At 37.4% G+C, this 22959-nt stretch overlaps 1 protein-coding gene across 2 annotated transcripts in view; it reads right to left on the bottom strand.

Moving 5' to 3' along the window:
* The window catches only part of pcsk6 (proprotein convertase subtilisin/kexin type 6), a 65133-nt gene extending 54826 nt beyond the window's left edge, over nucleotides 1-10307 (bottom strand). Inside the window, exons 1-4 of one of the 2 annotated variants that reach the window (XM_058401131.1) lie at nucleotides 9811-10307; nucleotides 6437-6541; nucleotides 3297-3407; nucleotides 874-1017 (exon numbers count right to left, since the gene is read on the bottom strand). In XM_058401131.1, coding sequence (XP_058257114.1) covers nucleotides 874-1017; nucleotides 3297-3407; nucleotides 6437-6541; nucleotides 9811-9972 — 522 coding nt within the window. In that variant the 5' untranslated portion in view covers nucleotides 9973-10307. The remainder of the gene's footprint in view (nucleotides 1-873; nucleotides 1018-3296; nucleotides 3408-6436; nucleotides 6542-9810) is intronic. The other variant, XM_058401130.1, reaches the window with a different exon arrangement.
* Between the last annotated feature and the right edge of the window lie 12652 nt (nucleotides 10308-22959).

Below are 22959 nucleotides of genomic sequence, written 5' to 3'. Positions count from 1 at the left end.
GCACTATTACAGAGAAGGTAATAAATTGGGTCCTTCACACACCATAACTTAGTGTAGTAATCCAAAGTGTCAAGTTAAGAAATGAAATGTATTTATGGCAAGGTTACATCCCGTGATGCCAGAAAGAAGCACAGGACTGAACCTGCTCGTGCTGATTGTTTTTTCCCAAATCAGCTTTAAGGTGTGTATAGCACTGTTTGCCCTTCACAAAGAAAGATATATGTATATATGGTTAAAAATATATTCGCCACTTTGTTTTTTGTTAGCGTACAGTAACACAAATGATAACTATTTTCTGTCTGCTCAGGTTCATTAATTTGATGGTTCAAGTGGCATTCCAAGAGTGCTTATATGTAGTATCACAGAAGTGGTGTGTTTCACTGATGTATCACTCTACTCAACTCATAAAATTGCAATTCTAGCAATAGTTTGTTACACTGAAAACGTTACTACACTTACTATGGGCTGCCAGTGCAGTCTGAGCATTGGTTTGGCAAAATAGTTGTAGCTTCTTTGGGAAGTATTTTCAATGATGGGGCAACAACAAACAAAATAATCGGCAATATTGTGTGGGAAATATCAGTGACTATTAATTTTCCTGTTTCTAGGGCTGTTGCATAAAAGTAATAACACGCTTGAAATTGCTGTTGTATTCCATATATGCACAGCTGTGTTGATATATTTAGTACAACAACACTCTTGTTCCTGTGCTATTGCTTAAATGCAACGCAATCATTTTATTTCAAGGTGTTTAAATGGAAACAAGAGAAAATCCAGCAGAATGCCTCCCTATTAGCCACACTCCATGGTGTGAAACTTCTGAAATCTTATGTCCTACAAAGTGCTGTACAAACGTAGCAGGAAGCTGCTCACATAGTTTTGGGCCAGATCAGGATGGTTCCTCTCTATCCCATCATCTAGGATGGTGATGACAACATTTCGGCCTGTGTAGCCACGCTGCCAGGCTGCCAGGATGTTCATTTCGGAGCGACACCGACTGTTTTTATCACTGCAGTGCTGAAAAAAAAATAGCAGATGTTCTCCAATATGTGCATGTAGATTCAATTCAATGTCATAAAGCCTGCAGAAAAACACAAGTGCATGTGTCATTTTTATTAAAAATATGTTGCAAAAAATAAACCAGGCGAGGTAATACTCAGAAATCAGCAGGCCATTAGTAAACAGGTACAGCTGCAGAAATAAAATCTGTTACATACAAAGTAGACAATGGTACAAACACCATTCAAAAAAGGCTTGAACTCGCAATAGACAAAAATTGCAAAGTAACAACAAGGATCCTGGTTATGTAATGGGAGTAGTTCAATTGCAAACAAGCAAGAGTCATTAATAATCAGATGATAACGAGAGGGGAAGGCCTCTCGTGTGATAAGGTCATGGTATGATGATTACGGGAGTTATGGAAACAGTGACATGAGTTCATTTTGAATGTCTGAATTAATTTGTACATATACACTAGTAGATTTATATATATCCAGAGCTTAGAAAATCTTGTATCCAGAAATCTCAACAGCACATTGAATAGTCAAGGACCATTTGTGAAAGCTGACCATGTGTTTAATTCATACTGAAATGATAAGGAATTAAGAAATTTGAAGAGGGCAACTCTGAAGTTAGCCTTGCTCCAGCGTTTGCCTTTGACATTTAACAGCCATCGTAAAAACTGAATGGAGCATAATATTCTGAGAATTACCTTTGTCTGTATAAGTCTCAGAACACGCGCATGTAAATGAGAACAACCCCATGATTAAAAGTACAGTGCGCTTACATTTATTTAAAATATGCTAATTGCTTTAGCAAATGACTTGCATGAAATGACTAGGTGTAAAGAAACAATGGAACACACCACAGTAATAACACTTGAAAGAAACACATTAACCATAATACTAAATCAAATCTCGGTAAACATCTACATTCATCAGTCTTCACTTGTGTCTTCTAAAACAGTGGATATACATTCTAATATTGAACCATTACACTTGATTTCTGACCCGATGTTCTAAATGTATCGGTAATATCTATTTGTATATAAGTCTTTAATCATTTTGTGCTAAGAATACATGTCACTGGCCTGCCTTGGCTTGAGATAAGCTTGCACTGTTAGGCGTATGCTTCCAGAAACAAGGAAGAAATATATTTGTGAAGAAGGATCTCTCTCTTATCATTTTCTGTTGGACACTGTGAAGGTTGTTGGAAGACAGTATTACTTATTGTCATGATTTTTTATCGTACTAATAGCGGGACATTTTAGCTGAGCTTTACAAATGAACACAAAAGCATACAGGAATTTAGAGATCCAAAAGGTAGAAGGCTAACCTATTTAAAATTGATTTGTGCTGTCCGGCTATTGACTATTTAGCTATTCTAAACAGATCATGGCTGCTGAGCTCTGTATAGCAATCTTATTTAGGGTTGCAGTGTTCAGCTCTGATACTAAGAGTGTAGCAGAAATAATGGGGCAAACCAGAGATTTACATTTAGGCAGAAACATAAAAAATTAGCAGAACAACCATAGGCTCTTTGCTACTAAAAATGTTTGTATGTTTGTCTCACATTTTCTGTCACACTGTTCTTATGATTAACTAAATGTAAAAAAACAAAAAAAACAAAAACAAAACAACAACAGTGGAGCCATTAAATAACAATGGACCTATAAAATCACGCACATCTGATGAAGTTATAGTAGTACATTGTGATTCTGATATCATATCCTTTGCATAAAATATAATATGCCGGCTTGTTTCTCTAACAGCCCTGTTACACTCTGGAAAATCATGTATGCCAAACATACCTTTAAATATTGAGTCCAGTTACTGTTTCTATTTAATATTCTACTATTTGCCTCACTTTTCATACATTCAATTAAAATATGAGTTTAGCAAACACTATACTCTTAAGTTAAGTAAGTTAGGCAAGTTAGCATCTGTTTAAAAATATGTTAGGCAGAAAATAGATGCCGACGGAAGCAAAAATGAGCACTCCTACACCTACTGAAAGTTAAGGGTTTAAACATTAGCTCATGTTGAACATAGTGCTGTTGAAAGAGTCTAAAAGAGAGAGAGAAGGCTTCTTAATATTTTAATTGTTTTTTTTTTCAGGTAGAAGAAAAATTCATAAACTATTTAATATTTAAAAAAAGAAGCATATAAATCAACATCCTGGGGACCACATAATCGGCTATTGACTCAAAGCAGGTTTTATTAAAAGAAGAAAAAAACAACACACAACTCTGCATTGTATATGGTCTGGGCCTTATTTGTTATGAATAAAATACTTACAATGTACCACATGTTTGACCACTTGGGGTCATTGAAATGGATGAAGTTGGGGTCACTCCAGGCAAAACGTTTCACTCGAGACTTTACTATCTGCTGCTGGATCCAGTCCACCTGAGAAAGCAAGCCCAAATTTCATAAATAAAACCTCCAGAAATGTCTGAAACCCTGCATAATAGGGATAGTGTACAACACCTGAATGATTCAGTGTATATGTGTGCATGCATTCAGAGATATTAGAACAAAGTCACATACTGATGTATGACACAGTGTTTGCAACAAAAACCACCATCATCCAAGATCATTCCCTAGAAACTTCAAACCAATACCAGGGAAAAACTATTATTCTACTTCACTCCTCCTAACCAGCACAGGTATTAGGTAACATCTGCCAACGTCATGTGGAACAGTGCTCACCTTAGGTGCTCAGAGATGACTAACACCCCTGGGAGGGGCAATGTTAACTTTAAGAAAATTGGAGCAGGTGCATGACGCTCATGTTGCGGCAGCACAGACTTGCTGGACTTGTAAACTTTTCAAATAAGTAAGATTAGGAGCTAGGCAGCTCTTCTACAAGCTAGGGTGATGACAACCACCACTTAGTGGGTTCACCTTTGCTTAGACAAGGGAGCAACACTGTGTCTTACCGCACAGCAAATAAAAATCTGGTCTAAGGATTGAATGGCTGTGGTCTGGTACAAATAAGACCACAAGGCTCATACCAGGCACAACATGGAGTCATCTGGCGACCAACACATAAAAGGCAAGTTTCTTGCCAGAGCACACAACTCACACAATTATTTTCAGAGACACAGAAAAGACTTGTATGGATCAATCTCAGCAACCAACACCAATAATATATGTGGCACCCTGGCTGAACCTTCTGGGCAAACAAATTATATCCACTACATGCCAGGGAGATGGGATAGTTAGCATTCTCAGTGAATCCAGCCTCATGCCATTGAGTTATGTGACCTGCGTTGGTGTTATGAAGTCGCTCTTCTGTGAATTCACAGGTTTAATATACATCTGCCATCCATAGCATGAAACAGTAATTGGGTAAACCTTCTCAGTTAAAAACTGCCACTGCTAAATTGAGCTGTTTAAGATTTGACAAGGTCTTTGACCGTGAAAACACAGGTGTTTGCCAGTGGTACTATTTTGTATTTATCTCTGTGAAATTGGCCAGGAGTTCTCAACTGTTTTTAATTAGTGATCCAATTTTATGGGCTCACCATTCTGTCTAGCCAGAAACCTTGACATACAATGCAAAAAAAAATGCCTTGTGCTTATATTTTAGATTGTGTGGTGTAGGTGTCCAGTGTAAAGGCCAATTTGATGAACATGGCAGCATGATGGACACTTAACTGAGTGTTGCCTTCTTTCAATGAGCAAAGTTGGACTGGCTGAGTATTGCTCCTTGCCAGCTGCTGTCCTCCAGGTGTGTGTTCTGCAAGATTCTTTATACTGTCTTGGGCCCTGTCTTGGCCCCTTCCCACAGGGTAGTTGAGATTCACTCAGTTGCATACCAGAAATAAATGTCAATGAAGTCCTTGCAAAAACAAGCCATCACAGGTGCTGTGAGGAAAAAATGTCAGTGGCATTCAGTGTTGTGTGCTGAGTTGCATGCTGGAGTCCTACACATCCACAGCCATCTTTGGTGTGACTATCAAAGCTTGCTTTGATCCTATTATAGGTGCATGCGAGCTGGAAGAAACAAGATTTCCAGATGAAACTTTTGGAGATCATTTACACCAGAAAGACCCTTCTAGCTCATTCATTCGTAACTCTTACTGCTTTCTGGGATTTTTGCACTGTTGTGCTGTGCTTGTTAGAAATCCTCAGTACAGAGTGTTAATGACCAACTAGCTGGTCAGACTTATGAGCTTGGGCCAGATTCATTTCTGAGCCAAGATCGAAATCCCCCAGTCAAGCACATTGTATCGACATTATCAGCAAAGCACAGTCAGCGTGCTCAAAAGAAATCAGATGCTGCTTCCTTGATAGGGTCAAGTTTGTATTCATTCTATCCATATACATTTAATCTCTGTATTAGATGTTATTGACAATAGACAATCTGCTAATGTAAAATATTTGTTAATGTCAAAACGTTACAGTGGAACGTAGTTTCTGTTGTCAACATTGGACCCTTGTATAGAAAACTCTTTTATTTTTTAAAGGTAAGCCATCTAACAGAGTCAGGTAACTAGATCATCAAGCTATTTCAAATAAACACTAAGAACATACAGAGTAAAGCAACACACCTACATCCATGTAGTTAAATGCACAGCATTATACACCATTAGTTAAATTCACTTGACCACATTCAATTAAGGTGAAATCAGTGCCGTAAATAATAGCTCAATACTAATGATTACAATAATTAGGAAAGTCACTCAGGCATGGCCAAAATCCATCTCAATAATGAATCTACTTGAATTCGTTAATCAAATGAAATTACCTTGAGAAAACAAGCATACTGCTGGCTGTTTTCAAGAAGTGCTATTTTTTTAACCTACTCAATTAATAAATAATAAGGACTACTAACCTGGTTACTGCCTCCGTCATAAAGCTGCAGAATTTAAGAGACCAGGTAGGTGCAGACTCACAGAACAGGTACCAACTCTATTTATATTCAGGTGCTATATCCTGACATCCCAGCTGTGTCAGATAAAACCACTGGCAACAACACCAGGATGTAGTCATGGACATTTAGTGTGGTTACACCACTTAATGGCTTCGTCCAGCAATGAAGCAGCCCAAGCCTCTAGCCTGAAACTTGACATCGTTTAAATGGATTATTGAGTATTTGCCACACCACTCCAAGCTATGGAGCATGATATGATCAGAGAGGTTGTGCAAAGCTGCTCACCAACTGAGCAGCACCTCAAGTTTTATTGCTCCTGGGAGCCTGGCTGTCAAGAGGAGATAATCTTGGCAGGAGAGGGGCAACTTCTGGCCCCTGGGAAACAGCTTAACACTGAATGCCTGGCTGCACTGTCAAATAAAGCTATGGATAAGTGGATGCCCATCGCCCTGTCATTTTAATGAGCCTAGAGCTGCATTTATAGGTGCAGATTAAGTAAAGTGGTGCAAAGAGAAAGATGAGAGTGTGCATGCGATCTGGGGAAGAGATGACTCACCTTGGGGTCCATGTGAATGAAACTGTGTGAGCCCTTGGTGGTAAAGGTAGATCTGCGCACCACGTGACTGTGGTGGAAATGGTAGTGGTCCTCCAGACCGCCAATCTGAGAGCAATAAACAAGCAGGTACACAAACATGAAAGCAATCAAAAGTAATCAAAAAAGTAACAGTGAGCTAAAGGAAGTTTGCAACTGACAAAAAAGATGCGAATATAATTACTCATAAAATCAAAATAAAGAGAAATCTCAAGATGCCTTTCTAAAAGTACAGTAATAGAAAAAATATATAAGTGAGCATATGGCAATCAGTGGGTGGTGTGAAGTCCAGCAAAGTATGAGCTTTATCTTATAGTTTAATGCACTCAATAACATCTTAGGCTGACATTCTGGTATTAGTTAGCTCAAGTAATATAGTGTATCTGGTAAAAAAAAAAAAAAGAAACACGTTCGCCTCCATCTTCAAGCTTGTGATGTTAAATAATGCACTCCAGACAAAATGGCTAAAAGTGTAGGCAGGAATGTGTGCACATGTGCATCTGGCAAAGCGCCTTTCCATCAGTGTGTGCAGACTGAGATCATATTTTCTCTTTTGCTGACTTTCTTTCTGACTTTGCTGGCTAGTCATCAGCATGATGTTCACCTCATACTCATTCTAGTTTGTGGAGCTCTACATGCAATAAGCAACGATTAGCAAAACACACAACCTGTGAAGCTATAACAGAATGCTGTGGTTGTTAATCACACCATCAAACACCTTCCAAGTGCGACTAGAGCTCAAGCCATCTTAAATGTCTCATCATTTAGACTACACATCCGTAAAGCTTAGCATGAAGAATCATGGTTAAAATGCATATGAATTTGACTGTGAATGTAAAAAGCACATTTCACAGAAGACCACACATGTCTAGACATCTTGCCATGCCTCCTACAAAGAAGACAAACATACTGGCAGACAGATATTCTTTCCTGCACACTGTGTTATACCAAAGCTGTCCATCACAAAAATACGGAATTTCAAAATCACAACTTTGGAAATCTGGGCTAGGACTCAGGAACAGGCCACACACTGGTCAGAGATTTAAGCAAAGCAGCAATGATTTCCACAACCAGCTGCATGATCATCGAAATGGTGTTAATTGCTTTTTTTAAAGCTTAAACTCGTAAGAAACTCTAAACCTTCCATTTGCCAGTGTTGTATCTTCATACATTTCCTACTAGGACCAACTGAATTACATGTGTGTAAGCTGAATAAATGAATAGTTTGCATGAATAAGGATAGGTGCATCTTGTTTTGGGGGGGGGTATTTTTTGTATGTTTTCCTTTTATGTATGTTTTGCCTAATTATTGTGAAAAAAATACACTGAGAGTGAGGTGAAAATATTCCCTGGTTAGGGCATGAGACTAGCACAGGGCACCATGCAAACCATATTTCACACCTATACTCACAGCATGTTTTTGGGAGAGAGAAAGAAATCCAGAGATCCTGGAGGAAACCCAGGACCCGGGGACAACACGTAGACAATAGCTGAAGATTGAAATGGGTACCCTGGAGCTATGAGGCAGCAGCGCTACCTACGACGCCATCATGCCACCCTATTAAAAGCCACAAGCTGAGTTACTGTGTGAGTTACAAGTGTGCTGTATGGCCTTTTTTTAAAGGGTATAGGAAAGAGGAAATCTTTAACTTCTTAGAAATTATTGTCCTTATTGTTTATATTGTTCTCTACATAGGCTGTTAGTTCTGTCGTTTTATGGCCAGATACACTGTCAGCAAAAACTGGGGCTAGTAGTCTATCTTCTGTGTCCACTAAATAGGGGTACACAAACTTTTCACAGACCTTTTCAACTTCCACAGAACTCCTAAGTACAGATTTTTTCAAGACCATAGACCTATTCAACTATTCAACAATTATGCTCGATATTTTTAATACCCGCACTTTTCACTGAATACATTAGGCCAGGGATTCTCACCCTTTTATAACTAGTGACCCCATGTCACGCTAAAAAAAAAGGGCCATTCTATTTAGCTAGAAATTGCAGTTCCAAAAAATATGCTTATTCCGCTTATATTTTAAATAGCCACATTGTGTGCTTAGGTGATCAGTGTAAAGGCCAATTTGATTAACATGGCAGCATGATGGACACAGCACATCTGCAGCCAGGTGTAAAATGAGTTTAAGAGCTGCTCCAAATTGAATGAAGGCAAATGGAATTTTAATAATAATAAGCCGACAGGATTTAATTATTATTTAACTGCTTCTATGCATAGAATCACACTATAAATACCAGCTGATAAAATTACCCACCATCTCAAGAAAACCCATGTAGGGTTGCAACCACAAATTGGAGAATTTATATATTAGGCTGAAGTTGACATATAGGCTGATTGATTTTGTTGTAGATTTATTGAGGCTTGGATGAACCCCATTCACTTCACTGTCAAAATGAATGCTGTACATTTACAAGAAACTATTGTTTTATTATTTCCCAATATTGTGCTGTAAAATGCTGTGCAATGCAGAATCTATTTCTAATAAAAAAAATATCTAGAAAAAGCAACACATAGTGACATACCTAGGCATATGAAGGACAAGCATTTTAATTACTGAAAATGAGTGTATTAGTTTTGCGCCCATTATTTTAGGTGAACACAAAGCATCCTTGATGCGAATTTATGCACTAACAACTTTGGTTTAGTAAAAAACTGAAATGCGCTGCTTAAGTACGAGTTCATTTGAAGTTAATTTTGGTTGAATTTGTGCACATTAGTTGTCAGGAGTGGGGGCTCAGTGCTTTAGGCTTTGAGCTACAGATCAGAAGGCTGCGAGTTCAGATCCCAAGCACCGCCATGGTGAAGTCCTTTAGCAAGACCTCTAATATTCGGCTCAGCACCGGTGTCTTAAAAAAGTTTCTGCCAAATAAGTCAATGTAAATAGAAATATTTATTTACTGTATTGAGTGCAAAGCTCAATAATAAATATATAACTTTGATCACGTTGGGCTGTAATTTCCACCACTGTACAATAGATCACAGTCTCTTTGTTATGCTTCACAGATCCCTGTGTGTGTCACCACAACCCATCTAATTAGGTACACATTATATACACTAGGACATAATGTACAACCCCAGTGAGAGGTTTCTGGACCCGTGAAGGTACTTTAATACAGTTTTCTAAAGGTTGTCCACGTGCAGACATTAGGGATTGAGTCTCAGATGGAGCATTACAGCAGAGTTGCTGTAGAGAGCGTTGATGTAACAGGAAATAGCGTTTTAGAAGCGCATAGTAATGATAAAGAAAAGTGTTCTTTACGGTTTTGTTTTCTTTCTGTAAAAGAAAAATGGGACTGAAAGTACTGTTTAATAAAATCTTACCTGACCCAAATTTGTAAAGCCATATTTCGAAGCAAGTTTGTCAGCCTCGTCTGATCCTCCTCTGACTCGCACAGCCCAGTGATTAGTAAAAACGCTCCGAGACGGCGACGTTTTACACCCGACCACAAAAGTGGACAACAGGTAAACAACAAACAGACGCATTTTGTTTTTCGTTCTTTCTGGTCAGCAGTCCGGCGCGCTTAACTTTGTGGCAGCGGCGAGTGAAAGGCGGTCAACGGCTCAAATCCAGAAAGCTCACCAGAGCGCACGAGAGAGCGCGCGGCGGCAATAACCCGGCGCGTCACTTCTCCTCAAGGCGAAACTGCTGGAAAAATACATGTCACACTGGCGAACGCCCCTTTACTATCCACAACTACTTCCCATTCAGGAAGAATGTCGTTTGGATTATAGCAATAGGATACAGTGCTTACAGTGAAGTGAGCGTAGAGCGCGCGCACTCGGTAGCCAATCACGCCGCGTGTAACGAGCTGGCGAATTTCAAAGAGCGCACACTTCACAGCGCAAAGAGAGCGCGTGCCAAAACCGCTTTTCTGTGGCATGTGTGGGGTCTGGGTTCATGTGTTGGTTTCACACGTGCACAAAAACGCCGTGTCATCGACCCTAGATGGTTGAATGAAATCCCACTGTAACTGTAATACAGTAATGGGCGTCACTAGATGATGCCAAAACGTTAATTAACTCATTTCAACAGCTCTACATATATGATCGACCAATATTCTTGTACATTTAGACAATTCATTCTAGGTTCTGTTTTCTGAAGACTCCCAGAGACAACATGAGGAAGAAACCTTGAAAGGAATCAGGGATTTTGCTGATCATTTAAGTCATATGTTGAATAATTCAACAATTTGGATTGGATTAAACCTCTATATTGCTCTATATTACTGTCTCTGAAACATTTTGCTCTCAAATGTGTAACAGGGTTAAGTTTAGGTATCTGAGGTTGTTTTTCAAGCATTGACGTATAGCAAATACTTCAAAATTGTGCAAAAGCCTATCTTACCTCTACATTCACGTTTGTTAATGTAATAGCAGCAAGGCATAAATGGCACCCCGATCTTAGACTAATATATTTTTACACATATATAGGACTGAGTTTTCACTTGAGATTCATTCTGTAGCAGTATGCTCAATAGTACACCTTATTTACTGTGTAGTGTACTATTTGGGGAGTTTTGTCATCTTGTTGCTATGCCAGAAATCATAGTGGAGTATGTAGTGGATTCATGAAATGCCACAATGCACTGCAATGCAGGTTACAGAATACCCATAATCCACATAATGCCTTTTGTACTGAATAGGAAGTAGGCTGTCATCGGACTCAAAGCAATATTGCTTGAAAATGACTTCTGTACATTGGAGATGCAGGCAGATCTCACTCCTATACTGTAATATAGAGGAATGAAAATGCTGCTATATAAATGAACTAGTCATGAATTGCCATGGGACATACTGGTACTCTAAGCCACTGGGGCTTTAGGGCTTTTTGTAGTCAACACTCAAAATCTTTGGATTATGCTATTCTAGGCAGGTTCATCAATAACAATGATAGAAAAGAACTGGCTCAAGTACTGATTTCATGTTCACAGATGAAAAAAAAAAAGAAAAGAAAAGAAAAGAAAAGAAAAGCGAGACACAGCCATAACTCATTCTGCTAAATCCAGGTCTTTCAGATAGGGCAGGTCATCTGTGTGGCTATACTCTCCAAGCTTCATGTTGGACTGCATCATCAGTCTGTGTCTGAACTTACCATGAGATGGTCTAGGAGCCAAATATGCATGCTTTCACGCTCATATTTACCCAATTATAGCTTCCTTAGAAAATAAAATTTCAGTCACCTAATTGTTATCGATATATATCAAATTCAGTGTGACTTATAATTCGATAAAACTATATACTCCCCGTAGCCCTGTCTTATACAGTATATTAAACCATCTCTGTTCTATCCATTACCCTAAATCATTTAAATAGTTTGAAGGCCAGTGTCTAGGTTTTTTCTATAAGATATGTAATTATTAAGGGAATCAGGGTAAATGAATTATTCAGATCGAGTGGGAGGATAATTGCCTTCAATTACAGCAATCACATTGAAAGTGTCTTATTTGATTCATAAGCACTTCTCCAAAGTTAAGTTAAGCACAGTATTTGACCAAGGAACCTGAAATAATCTGACGTGGTCCTTCAAAACAAGCTGTTACACAAATTATAGCATCACCGCAACATGTTTTTTCATACTAGTGTTCATGATCTTGATACATGGTCAAATGCATGAGAAGTACTGTTCAAGGAGTCAACCATAAAATGTGAAAAAGCGCTGCTCTGATGCAACAGTGTGGTGCAATCCAGTGAGATACAACATAATTTGTATTGTGCAAACAGTTAACTAGTACGGGCAGGCACATGTCCTACCACCATTACTGGGAAAGAGAGGGACAAATGTCATGCTCCTTTACTATTGCCAAATTGAAGTGTATTTGATATTCATACTAAATAATACTATTTTAGTAATATAAACAGATGCTATGTGGTATCACACATACTGTATAACCACTCCCTCCTGTACTGAATTGTTAAATAATGAAATCACTACTTAAAAATGAAAACAAGGATTAAAAATAGTCAGAGCAGTAAGCCAATTATGGTAAAAGTGCAATACATTTTGCTAGGACAGGATCAATCTTAGCTCCGCTGTGAAGCTGTCTAAAAGTTTTGTCTAAGCCTATTATCAGGAGGACACATGACATAGCCTAAATAGGAGAAATGACCTTAAACTTATAACAGTGAAGTAGAAGCTTAAAATCAAATCAATTTCCTCCACAAGAAACCTTTTTAATTGCAAAAAGAGGTGCAGTGGCACGAAAGCTGTTTTGCAGCAGAGGTGACTCTTCTAGCACGTCTAAACTGGTTACAAACCTTTAGGGAGAAGAAACTGAACAAAGAAACAATAAGCACAGACAAATACACATTGACATTTCATGTGTGTCTCAGTAATGGAATGTTGTTTCTGAAAACGTATTAAGATGTGTAGAAGACTATGATAATGGAAAACCATGTGAGTATCAGATAAATGCTAATAGTCCCAATAATATAAACCAATTGGATATTCTATGCAACCTCAAATGTTTTTAGGTAATGCTGTAAAGACTGCCATTGTCAAATCAAACACAAATTCAAGACCAGGACTAAGTGAAATCGAGCGCAGACAAAATTCCTACAGGGGTCGAAGCCATGTCAGAATTCAGACTAAAACCATCAAATCCTTTTCTAGGCCAAAGCTTTACTTCATCTTCAGCTGGATTTATTAATGCATTGTGCCAGTGATTAGGCTGTTTTCTAGAAGAAGGAATTACTTCCTGTCAAATTTTGTGCATGAGAAAAGCATGGACAACCTGAGCATTATTTTTTTTCAAACCCCTTTGGCTGAGACCAAGACCATATTTAGCAAGATCAATAGCCAAGACTGAGACAAGCCCAAGTACAAATGCCAAATAACTCTGTGACATGTCCAAGTCAATACAGAAAAAGTCTTAAGACAAGACTTGATTTTTACAGCCCTATGTTGATGACTGACATGAAATAATCAGCATGTACAAGGCTAATTTTATTCACCATCACTGCTCAATATTGCAGGTAAAATACAAAACCATTTTATTTAAAAAGAGTATTCATAAGGACTCTTATGTTGTGCAATTGTACAACATTCATCTGATCATTAGGACTATCAGAAAGACTAGAAGAGCATAATTGGCCTCTGCTGTTGCGGTGGGAAGGAGTTCTTCTCTGTTGATCAGCCATCCATGGGCATCTGTGAGCTTACTAATATAGAAAAGACATTAAACTGGCAGCAATACAAAAAGATACAAGAAGCACATGGCCTGTGCTTTATCAAGTGATAAGAGAGAACTTGCTAATGGATAGGACTTAGCAGTGACTAAATTTGGAGGAAATGGGTTAAAAAAAAAAAAAGCACTGAACTAAGTACATATAACAAAAAATAATACAAATCGTGGAAGACGTCTATTTACAGGCAGCAGAGTTTTCTGTATCTTCATTGACAGTTTCAAAAATAGCATGTGGATCACAACTTACTCATTATGAACACAAATGACAAGAAAGTGCCTAAGCATAAGTAGTTCATGCGGTGTATTGTTATGGGGAGTACTGACATGGCTGGGATATAAAGACTAGTTTCGGAGACTATACAGGCATTTGTGTAGGTATCAACTTCCTGATACACCCACAGTACTGAGGTGGGAAAGAATCTTATCAGCATGGTGCATTAACACTGTAGCAAGGCATTTTATGGCCAGACTTTATTAAACAAGAATAATCCACACCCCAACAACCGTGGTCTTGATTAGCAGCCATGAATTTAATCTTGATGTTAATGTTTAATGTCTGTGTAATCTGGGTTTTTACCTCTGCCTGACAAAAAGGGCAAACAGATTTGTAACTCACAGTTAAAATGACAGACGTCGCATTTCTTGCTATGCTGCTCAGGCATGCTTGTTCAAATGTAAGGTCTGTCAGTTTGTTTGGTAGTAAAATATTGCATCATGTTTTAATGATGGCTGATAGCACATTTCACTTATCTTGAGTGATTGGAGCTAGTAAATAAGCGTTAAATTCACTTGAAGTATTCCTTGCATTTGATTTGTATCCAAGAGGTTTCCTCTCGGTTGAAATGAAAACATTCTCAGAAATGAAAAGGCACAATAAAATATAACGAGGGATGAATTTCTGCTATTAAATCAAACACAGCAATGGATGAATAGGAAGTTTAACTGTACAGCTTGTTAAAGGAATACCAGAGACGAAGCTCAGATTTATGTGATTTTTCTAATACCCCAAAAATATATTTGGCCAAGACATGTTTCGTGTCTGAAATGAAGCTAATGGTATGAACAAATAAGGAAATATTATGACTAACACTTCAGCACTGAGCAAACTGCATGGCTAAATAACCCTACATTTGCCTCAAGCCATGTTAAATTATTCGATTCCTCTATAACAGACTTGCATGTTGGTTTCTTACACTGCATGACATTTATTTATTTATAACAAAATATTAAAGAGACAGCCGTGTTGGAACTGGAATCATTCTTGAGTTTAGCTTTTACAGTGTGTTTTAGCATTACTGCATAACTTCTTCTACGGGAACGCATGATCCTGCTCTCACACAGACAGCATTACTTTATCCTTACCTTCCTCTAGCAAGGGAAGGTAAAGGTTTGCCTCTTTTAAACCCCTGTGGGAAGTATTTATATAACTCTGCTGCCCACATCTAGCACGTATTGGCAGGTGTGTGTGTGTATGTTGTTTTGAGATTGGAAGTCTAATAATGTCACAGCTCTCCTCACTGTTGACAGGCAGGTCAGCGTGTCTGGTTCATAGGTGGTTATGGCATCGTGTCACTATACCCTGTGAGTCACTTGTACAAACAAACAGATGGAAGGCTGATGTGGCCATTGTGGCATGGCATATTTATCATTTTCTGTGTAATACAGCATTTCCAGTGTCTCTGATCTTATTTAAGTGGCACTTAGATCTAAAATTTGCATCATTAGATTCATCCATTCATTCATTCTTTCATCTTTTGTAACTGCTTTATTCTGGTCTGGATCATAATGGGTCCAGCACTCTGGGTATAAGAAGGGAATTCACCTTAGATGGAACACCATGAGAGTCCTCAGGGCACCATGCACACATACACACACACACACACACACACACAGGCACACGTGTATGTGCACACTCCAATCTCCAATTCTCCAATCCACCTACCGTCATGTTTTCAGGAGGTGAGAAGAAACCAGAGAACATGGAGGAAAGTAACACAAGGTCAAGTTCATACTGGGGACCCTGAAACTATGAGGTGGAAATGCTTAATTAGCATTAGAGGCAATTTTATTGAAATCATGTCTGACAATTCCATTATGATTCTTGCAATAGAAATAAGTAACTGTAATGGCTCTGAATATAGTCCCTTCATAAATGAATTTATTTAGCCTACAGAGGCAGTGGATAATGGTTAGAAGGTTGTAAATTCAGATCAGGACCACAATTAAGCAAGAACCATAATCCTGTCGCGGAATGAATTCTGTCTCATTTGTAAGATGCTTTGGGTAAAATAATTTCCTAATGGATTAAATGTAAATTAAATCTTCCCCACAGAGTTTTAAAAGGGAAGAGGTTAAAACTCATGAAACCGTAAGGCAGTGCTGCCATCTAGTGTGAAGACTTCAGCGACACCTTTCACTGACAGTTTGGACCTGCTCTACTGTAATGAGTAAGAGAGTGTATAATAAAATAACACAATGTGATACCTTCACTCATACTGCTATAATCAACAATCACATTTTTAATCAGACAAAAAATTGCTAAGTAAATTCTTTACAAAATAAACATAGTAAATAAACAAACAAAAAATAAACAAACAGACAAATAAATACGCAAATACACTGATCAGACATAACATTATGAGCAGTGACAGGTGAAGTGAATAACACTGATGATCTCCTCATCATGGCACCTGTTAGTGGGTGGGATATATTAGGCAGCAGGTGAACATTTTGTCCTCAAAGTTGATGTGTTAGAAGCAGGAAAAATGGGCAAGCGTAAGGATTTGAGCGAGTTTGACGAAGGGCTAAATTGTGATGGCTAGACGACTGGATCAGAGCATCTCCAAAACTGAAGCTCTTGTGGGGTGTTCCCGGTCTGCAGTGGTCAGTATCTATCAAAAGTATCCTTTAAGTACTGTAAATATCCTTTAAGTACTGTCAGTATCATTTAAGTACTGTAAGTTGCGAGGTGAGGCCCATTGAGGAGTCCATGCCTCAACAGGTCAGGGCTGTTTTGACAGCAAAAGGTGGACCAACACAATTTTAGGTCATAATGTTATGCCTGATCGGTGTAAATAAATGACTAACCAAACAAATTAATAAATAGACTAGTAAATTTACCCCTGTTGTTACATATTAAAAGGTGAGTGAAAAGCCTACAATAATAAATATCAAATTAGGTAGTGGAGATATTATACAACTTGTGAAATCTCAATAGATTATGCAAATAGTGAATATTTGATAGATATTAAAAGATCTTTTTCTTTTTTTTGGAAAGGCCATCACACTACTGGGCAACAGACTTCCTGGGCTTTCTGTTATAGGAAAATAACCAATAGGATGCTATGAGCCACTGTTCTCTCCCCAAAGATTATTTTTTACAGCACCTCTAGCAGTGTTGTGTTCCTCTAATTTGTCAGCGATTAAAAATGATTCAATTTATTATTGAATTTCACATTATACATATTTCACTTTTATAGCATCTCAGCATGCACAGCACATCAAACCTTGAGGTGGATGAGCAGCAACAGCAGTGGAGAGCATCAGGTTCAATTCCTGTCAGCCAAGAGCAAGAACCTGAGGTTATCATGGCTATAGATTCATTGAAACCAGACAGGTGAATACTGGAAAAAGACCAGTCTTCAACTGTTCAGTTTGGGTGAGCCTGGATGATTGCATGAATGAGCATATGTACAGATTTTCCTGATTTAGTGAATGGTGAGTGTATTTTATATTTTATACACAATAAACACAATTCAAGGATCGAAACCACAAACTTAAATATTACTAGAATGTGTATTGTCGTGCTGCTTTTTTGTGCCATGGAGAATGTCAGATGCTTGCAATAACATTTTGTTTTCTGCCAGAGAGGTTTCTAAATCCCTCAAATCCCACGCACCAATATGCTACTTTGCATAAACTGTTCAGCTCCTAACATGCTGAAAAATGGAGTGATTTGCAGTGTTGATTCATATTGACACATAGTGATTGAAATATGGAAAAGATGAGTGCTGAAAACAGTGATGCAATTTAAAATATTTATATACAGTATATTTAAAACTCATCTATAGCTACCCATGGAAACCTGTGGAAAAAGAGCTTCCATCATGTGTGTTGCTGTACTTGGATTTCAGCCCAAACCTGATTTTTAATGGATGGTGTCCAACAGTTAGTGTAGCCAAGCTAAATCCCAAATTCCCAATTCAGCAGTCCGTCCCTGCTCCAAAGCTATCACTCCATTAGCATTAGGCCTTAATGAAGCTGCAGAACTTAATCCAAAAATGGATTAACTCCAGTGAATGAGAAAGTGAAATCAATGGTGGACATCAGGCAAGGTCAGACATTAATGAGTCCAAGGATTTAAACTCAACCTCTGTCCTAGCACAGATGAAATGAAATGAAATGAAATGAAATGAAATTAAATGAAATTAAATAAAATAATAATAATAATAATAATAACAAAAATGTATTCTCTCTGGATTTAAAATTGAAATGGTTAGTACACATGAAAATAAAGGCTAAAATACTAAAATACAATTTGAGACAAGGCCTCAAGGGGTTCATTTCCTGCACTTGAATCACTCTTTCATGCACATGCACTCTAAGCTTGTTTATAGCTTTGCTTAGCCCTGATTACAACAAGGTTTATGAAACAGAGGAGCTTTTGAGTGTTAGTGTGGAGGAGCACTAATTGGCCAAAAACAGTCACCATAGGAACAAGACCAAATCAAATGCACACACAAAGACTAGAGCAAATAAATCTCTCTCTCTCTCTCTCTCTCTCTCTCTCTCTCCCACTTCTTGTTTTCTCTCTGTCTTCCTACACTCCTTTTCTATCCCTCTCTCACTTTCTCTGTCTCACTCTCTTTCTATCTCAATCTTTATTTTTTCTCCATTATTGCACACTTTTTCTGTATTCCTCTTGCACTTTCCATATCTCACTCATTCTCTATTCCTCTGTCGCCTTCCCTATTCTTCTCTCACTTTGTCTACCCCCCTCTCACATTTTCTACATAACTTTCTGCAATGATATGTTTTTGTTTTTTTGCAATTGTCTCACTACAGAAAACATCTTACTAAGCTAAATAACTTATAAGCGAATATATATTTCTTAATTGACGATTACAATGAACAATGACTATAAGATCATTAAACCCATTTTAAACACACTATACTAATCTTGAAGTCATCCTGTTCTATTCACAGATTAACATTTTAAACTTTTTTTTTCTCAAGAAAATAGCAAAAAAATATCTATCAATGACAAAAAAAATAATAATAAAAAAACAACAACTCTGAAATGAGTAAAAGCTTTTTTTTTTTGGGCAGTGTATCTTTTTTATCTCCATCTCTACTTTCTTCCTTTTTCTTACACAATCTCTATTTCTCACTCTTTAGTTCCACATTTCAGTTTGTAGGCATTTCAGTTTGTACCTCCTTAGCACCTATTAACAAGTGATGGAAAATATAGTTTGCAAATATGCACACTATAGCAGGTTTAGATTCATTCATTCATTCATTCATTCATTCATTCATTCATTCATTTGTTCATTCATTCGTTCATTCACTCACTCATTCATTGTTCGTCAACATTCATAAGTAACCGCTTTATCCTACTCAAGGTCAAACTGGATCCAGAACACCAGCTGCATACACACACACGCACATAATACATAATAATATTACATCTACATTTATGGCATTTGGCAGACGCACTTATCCAGAGCCACTTGCAGAAATGTCTATCAAAAATTCATCCTGATTCAGGTTCACTGGGTCACAGACTAAGAATGCCATTGGTCCAAAAAATATATTTAGTAAGAAAAGCTCATGTAGTAAGAAAAGCACTTTTTTAAAAATTAAATACAGTGAAAATTTGAGTGCTTCAGATAACAGAGAACAGAGAAGAGTCTTGCTGCATGACTTCCTTATACCCTGAGAGATGGTATAGGACCAGTCAAGCAGTGGTGCAGTGTGGGGTGTGATAAGTGCTTTGGGGTAAACGGGTGCTGGCCTGTTTATGGCTTTGCAGGCAAGCATCAGTGTTTCAGATCTGATGCAGGTAGCTACAGGAAGCCAGTGAAGGGATCGTAGCAATGGAGTGGTTTGGGAGAACTTCAGAAGGTTGAAAGCAATTTGTATAGCTGCATCCTGAAATAGATGTGGAGGTGAAATGTTGCTCAGAGGCAGATCTGCTAGAAGCAAGTTGCAAGTTGTCCAGAAATAGACAAATCCTGCTGATGGGAAATTGACACGAATATGTCAGATTAGCAATGTGATCGGAATAGAACAGGTGATTGTCCGTAGTTACCCAAAGCTTGCACAGAATGACTGAAGGTAAGATCAGAGGGTTGTCCAGGAGATCACTAGATCTTGATGTGTAAATGGATCACTTGGAATAAACAGCAGCTAATGATCTGCCATCAATGATGAGAAGTCTGCCAGGCATGCTGAGATCTGAGGGAGGAAAGGAGGATGAGTTGAGTGCCATGAGTATGTCAGTGGCATACAATGTGAGAACTCAAACTCACCAAGAGTTCGTTTCATATTAAGGCAACAGGGTATGTTTTATTTAAGTTTTCTGACTCCAGCGTTTAGTGTTGTGATGCTGATAACACAGTGACATTTTATATGTTCAGTGTTTGACTACCAAATGTGTTCTCTCACTAATTAATTATTACTGTCGTTCGTTCTAAGTGAAACCACTGCAGAGACAGAGCTCTGGGCTGAAATAGAGATTAAAAACAATAACTTCGCTCGAGGAATCAGTAAAACTGTAGATTCAGAAACCAGATTATATTGAGCCTGCAGTTTCAAGATAACCAGAGTACTGCTGATAGACACTATATCACACAAAGCCGGGAAGATCTTATTGCTGTTTCTTTCTTTTTTTTCCCCATTTTCACTTTTTGTTTCCTTTACACAGTTTAGATAGAGAGGTCAAAGGAGAATGGCCAGACTGGAGTGAGCTGACAGAAAGCTTACAGTAAATAAAATGATAGCAGTTTAGAACACTGTTGAGCAGTAAAGCATCTCAGAATGAATAAACATTGAGCTTTGAGGCAGATGGGCAACAACAGCAGAAGACCATGTCGAATCTTTACTACTCTTTGCCAAGAACAGGAATCTGAAGCTGCAGTGGGCACAGACTCACTGAAACTGGACAATGTTTTCCACAGATCTGGCCATGACAGGAATTTCTTGTCAGTTACAGAGAAAATGAAAGTAAGGATTTGTTTAACCCTATTTTCACCAGTAAACTGAAATAATATTATCAGTAATTTTCAATCAGAATAACATTAACAATAGCATTTCTGATATATTATTAGTCGGGACACTTCTATCTCTGTTTGGATAACCTTTTTAGTGGAAAAATCTTTTTAGATGCTTAAGAATGAGCACTTGGGGCATCTAAGAGAGCAGGATTACACCAGAGAGCAGAAATGGGTTTGATTATCACATTAAAGATATTAACAGTTAATTAATACTTTTAAAATGAGTATAAATATAATGCTCATAGTAGTCGAGGCAAAACCAGAAATATTAATGAATATTTATGAAAAACTACAAATTCTTACTACAAGCCCAGAGTGTCTACTTTAACATGACAAACAAATCCAATGCTGATCATAGACACACAAAAACATTTTTTGGCCTATGGTAAAAATTGCTAACTGAATTTGAGAAATTCTATGTCTGAGTTTTTAATCCTGCTTTGCAATAAGCATTAAATAAGTGTCAAATTACAACAAAAAAATATACCAAAGTTGAAGCTTATATGTCTAATTGTTTACCGTAATAATACGAAGCATAATATTTAATGTCTGCATGATTTACATATATACTTCCTGATAATGGTCAGGCTCACATGAACACATATGAAAGTAACTCATTGTATGACACTACACTGCCACATGAACAGAAATCAGCACGATCAAAATGGAAAGATAACAACTCTTGTCTTTCGCAGCAGAGACAACAGCATTGTGGTTCTTGTGTACCAAATAAACTTTATCAATGCAAATAGACACAGCATACACAAATACAGTCAAATTGCAGAATTATGTCCTAAAATATGTCCAAGAAGACAATAAAGACTACCACTGCAGCTAAACTCAGGTCTTAGTTCTCATGAGACAATAATTAACATTGCTTTAGGAGTGAATTTTCCTATTAAACCACACTAACTTGACAAGCTGCAAAAGAGAAAAAAGGAAGCTGGTAACAGGAACAAACTAGTTTTGTTTTGGACTTTCCAACATTTCCCATCTCTACTGGTGGATATATATAAATATATATATATATATATATATATATATATAAATATATATATATATATATATATATATATATATATATATATACACACACATATATATATATATATATATATATATATATATATATATATATATATATATATATATATATACTGTATATATATATATATATATATATATATATATATATATATATATGTGTGTGTGTGTGTGTATGTACAGTATGTAGGTGTATGTATGTTGTATGTATATATATATATACATACATATATATATATATATATATATATATATATATATATATATATATATATATATATATATATATATGTATATATATATATATATATATGCCACTTTGTTCTTTACTAGAATAAAAACATGTTGCCAAACTGGTGTAGTACAAAAGCAGTAGAATACTCCAGTGAAGAGTAACTCTGCCAGTCGTAATTATTTCCTATAAAAGCATGCACTGCTGTGTTTTATTGACGCTGAATGGAGATGGAGGCAGAGTACAGATAAGTTATTATGTAAAGTGCAATTAAAACAACCAAAAATATGAGAACAAGTACACATAAACATGAGCTATGGATAGAAAGTTAGAGACATAAAGACTAGACCCAGTAATGTGGCACAGACAACATCAAACTCCATAAAAGCTTGATGATGAGACACTGAATCAGGGCTTTTCATATTTGGAATAGTCAATGCTGGGTGATTGTGAACCCTGACTAAACAGGATTTTGGGTTATCTTGTTTCATGTTTCACACCTCAGTGAAACATACTTTAGCCAGGATTAACAATCAGTCCTGGATATTCATTATCTGACATCACTTTGCACAATCCTAAACCTTGGGTTAGCGTTCTTATTTGTTTTAACAAACGTTATTAGATAAATACAGCTCTGGGGGCACAGAGTCAGGTTGTTTGGGAATGCAGCTTAAAGCGGGTGGTAAATTCCACCTAAGATTAAATACCGATAGCACAAGACCAACAGCGTACAAGT

The sequence above is a fragment of the Hemibagrus wyckioides genome, linkage group LG10, assembly GCF_019097595.1.
Source record: "Hemibagrus wyckioides isolate EC202008001 linkage group LG10, SWU_Hwy_1.0, whole genome shotgun sequence".
NCBI lineage: Eukaryota > Metazoa > Chordata > Actinopteri > Siluriformes > Bagridae > Hemibagrus > Hemibagrus wyckioides.
Note: the sequence above shows the minus strand (reverse complement) of the source record. Positions and strands in the feature narration are given on the sequence as shown.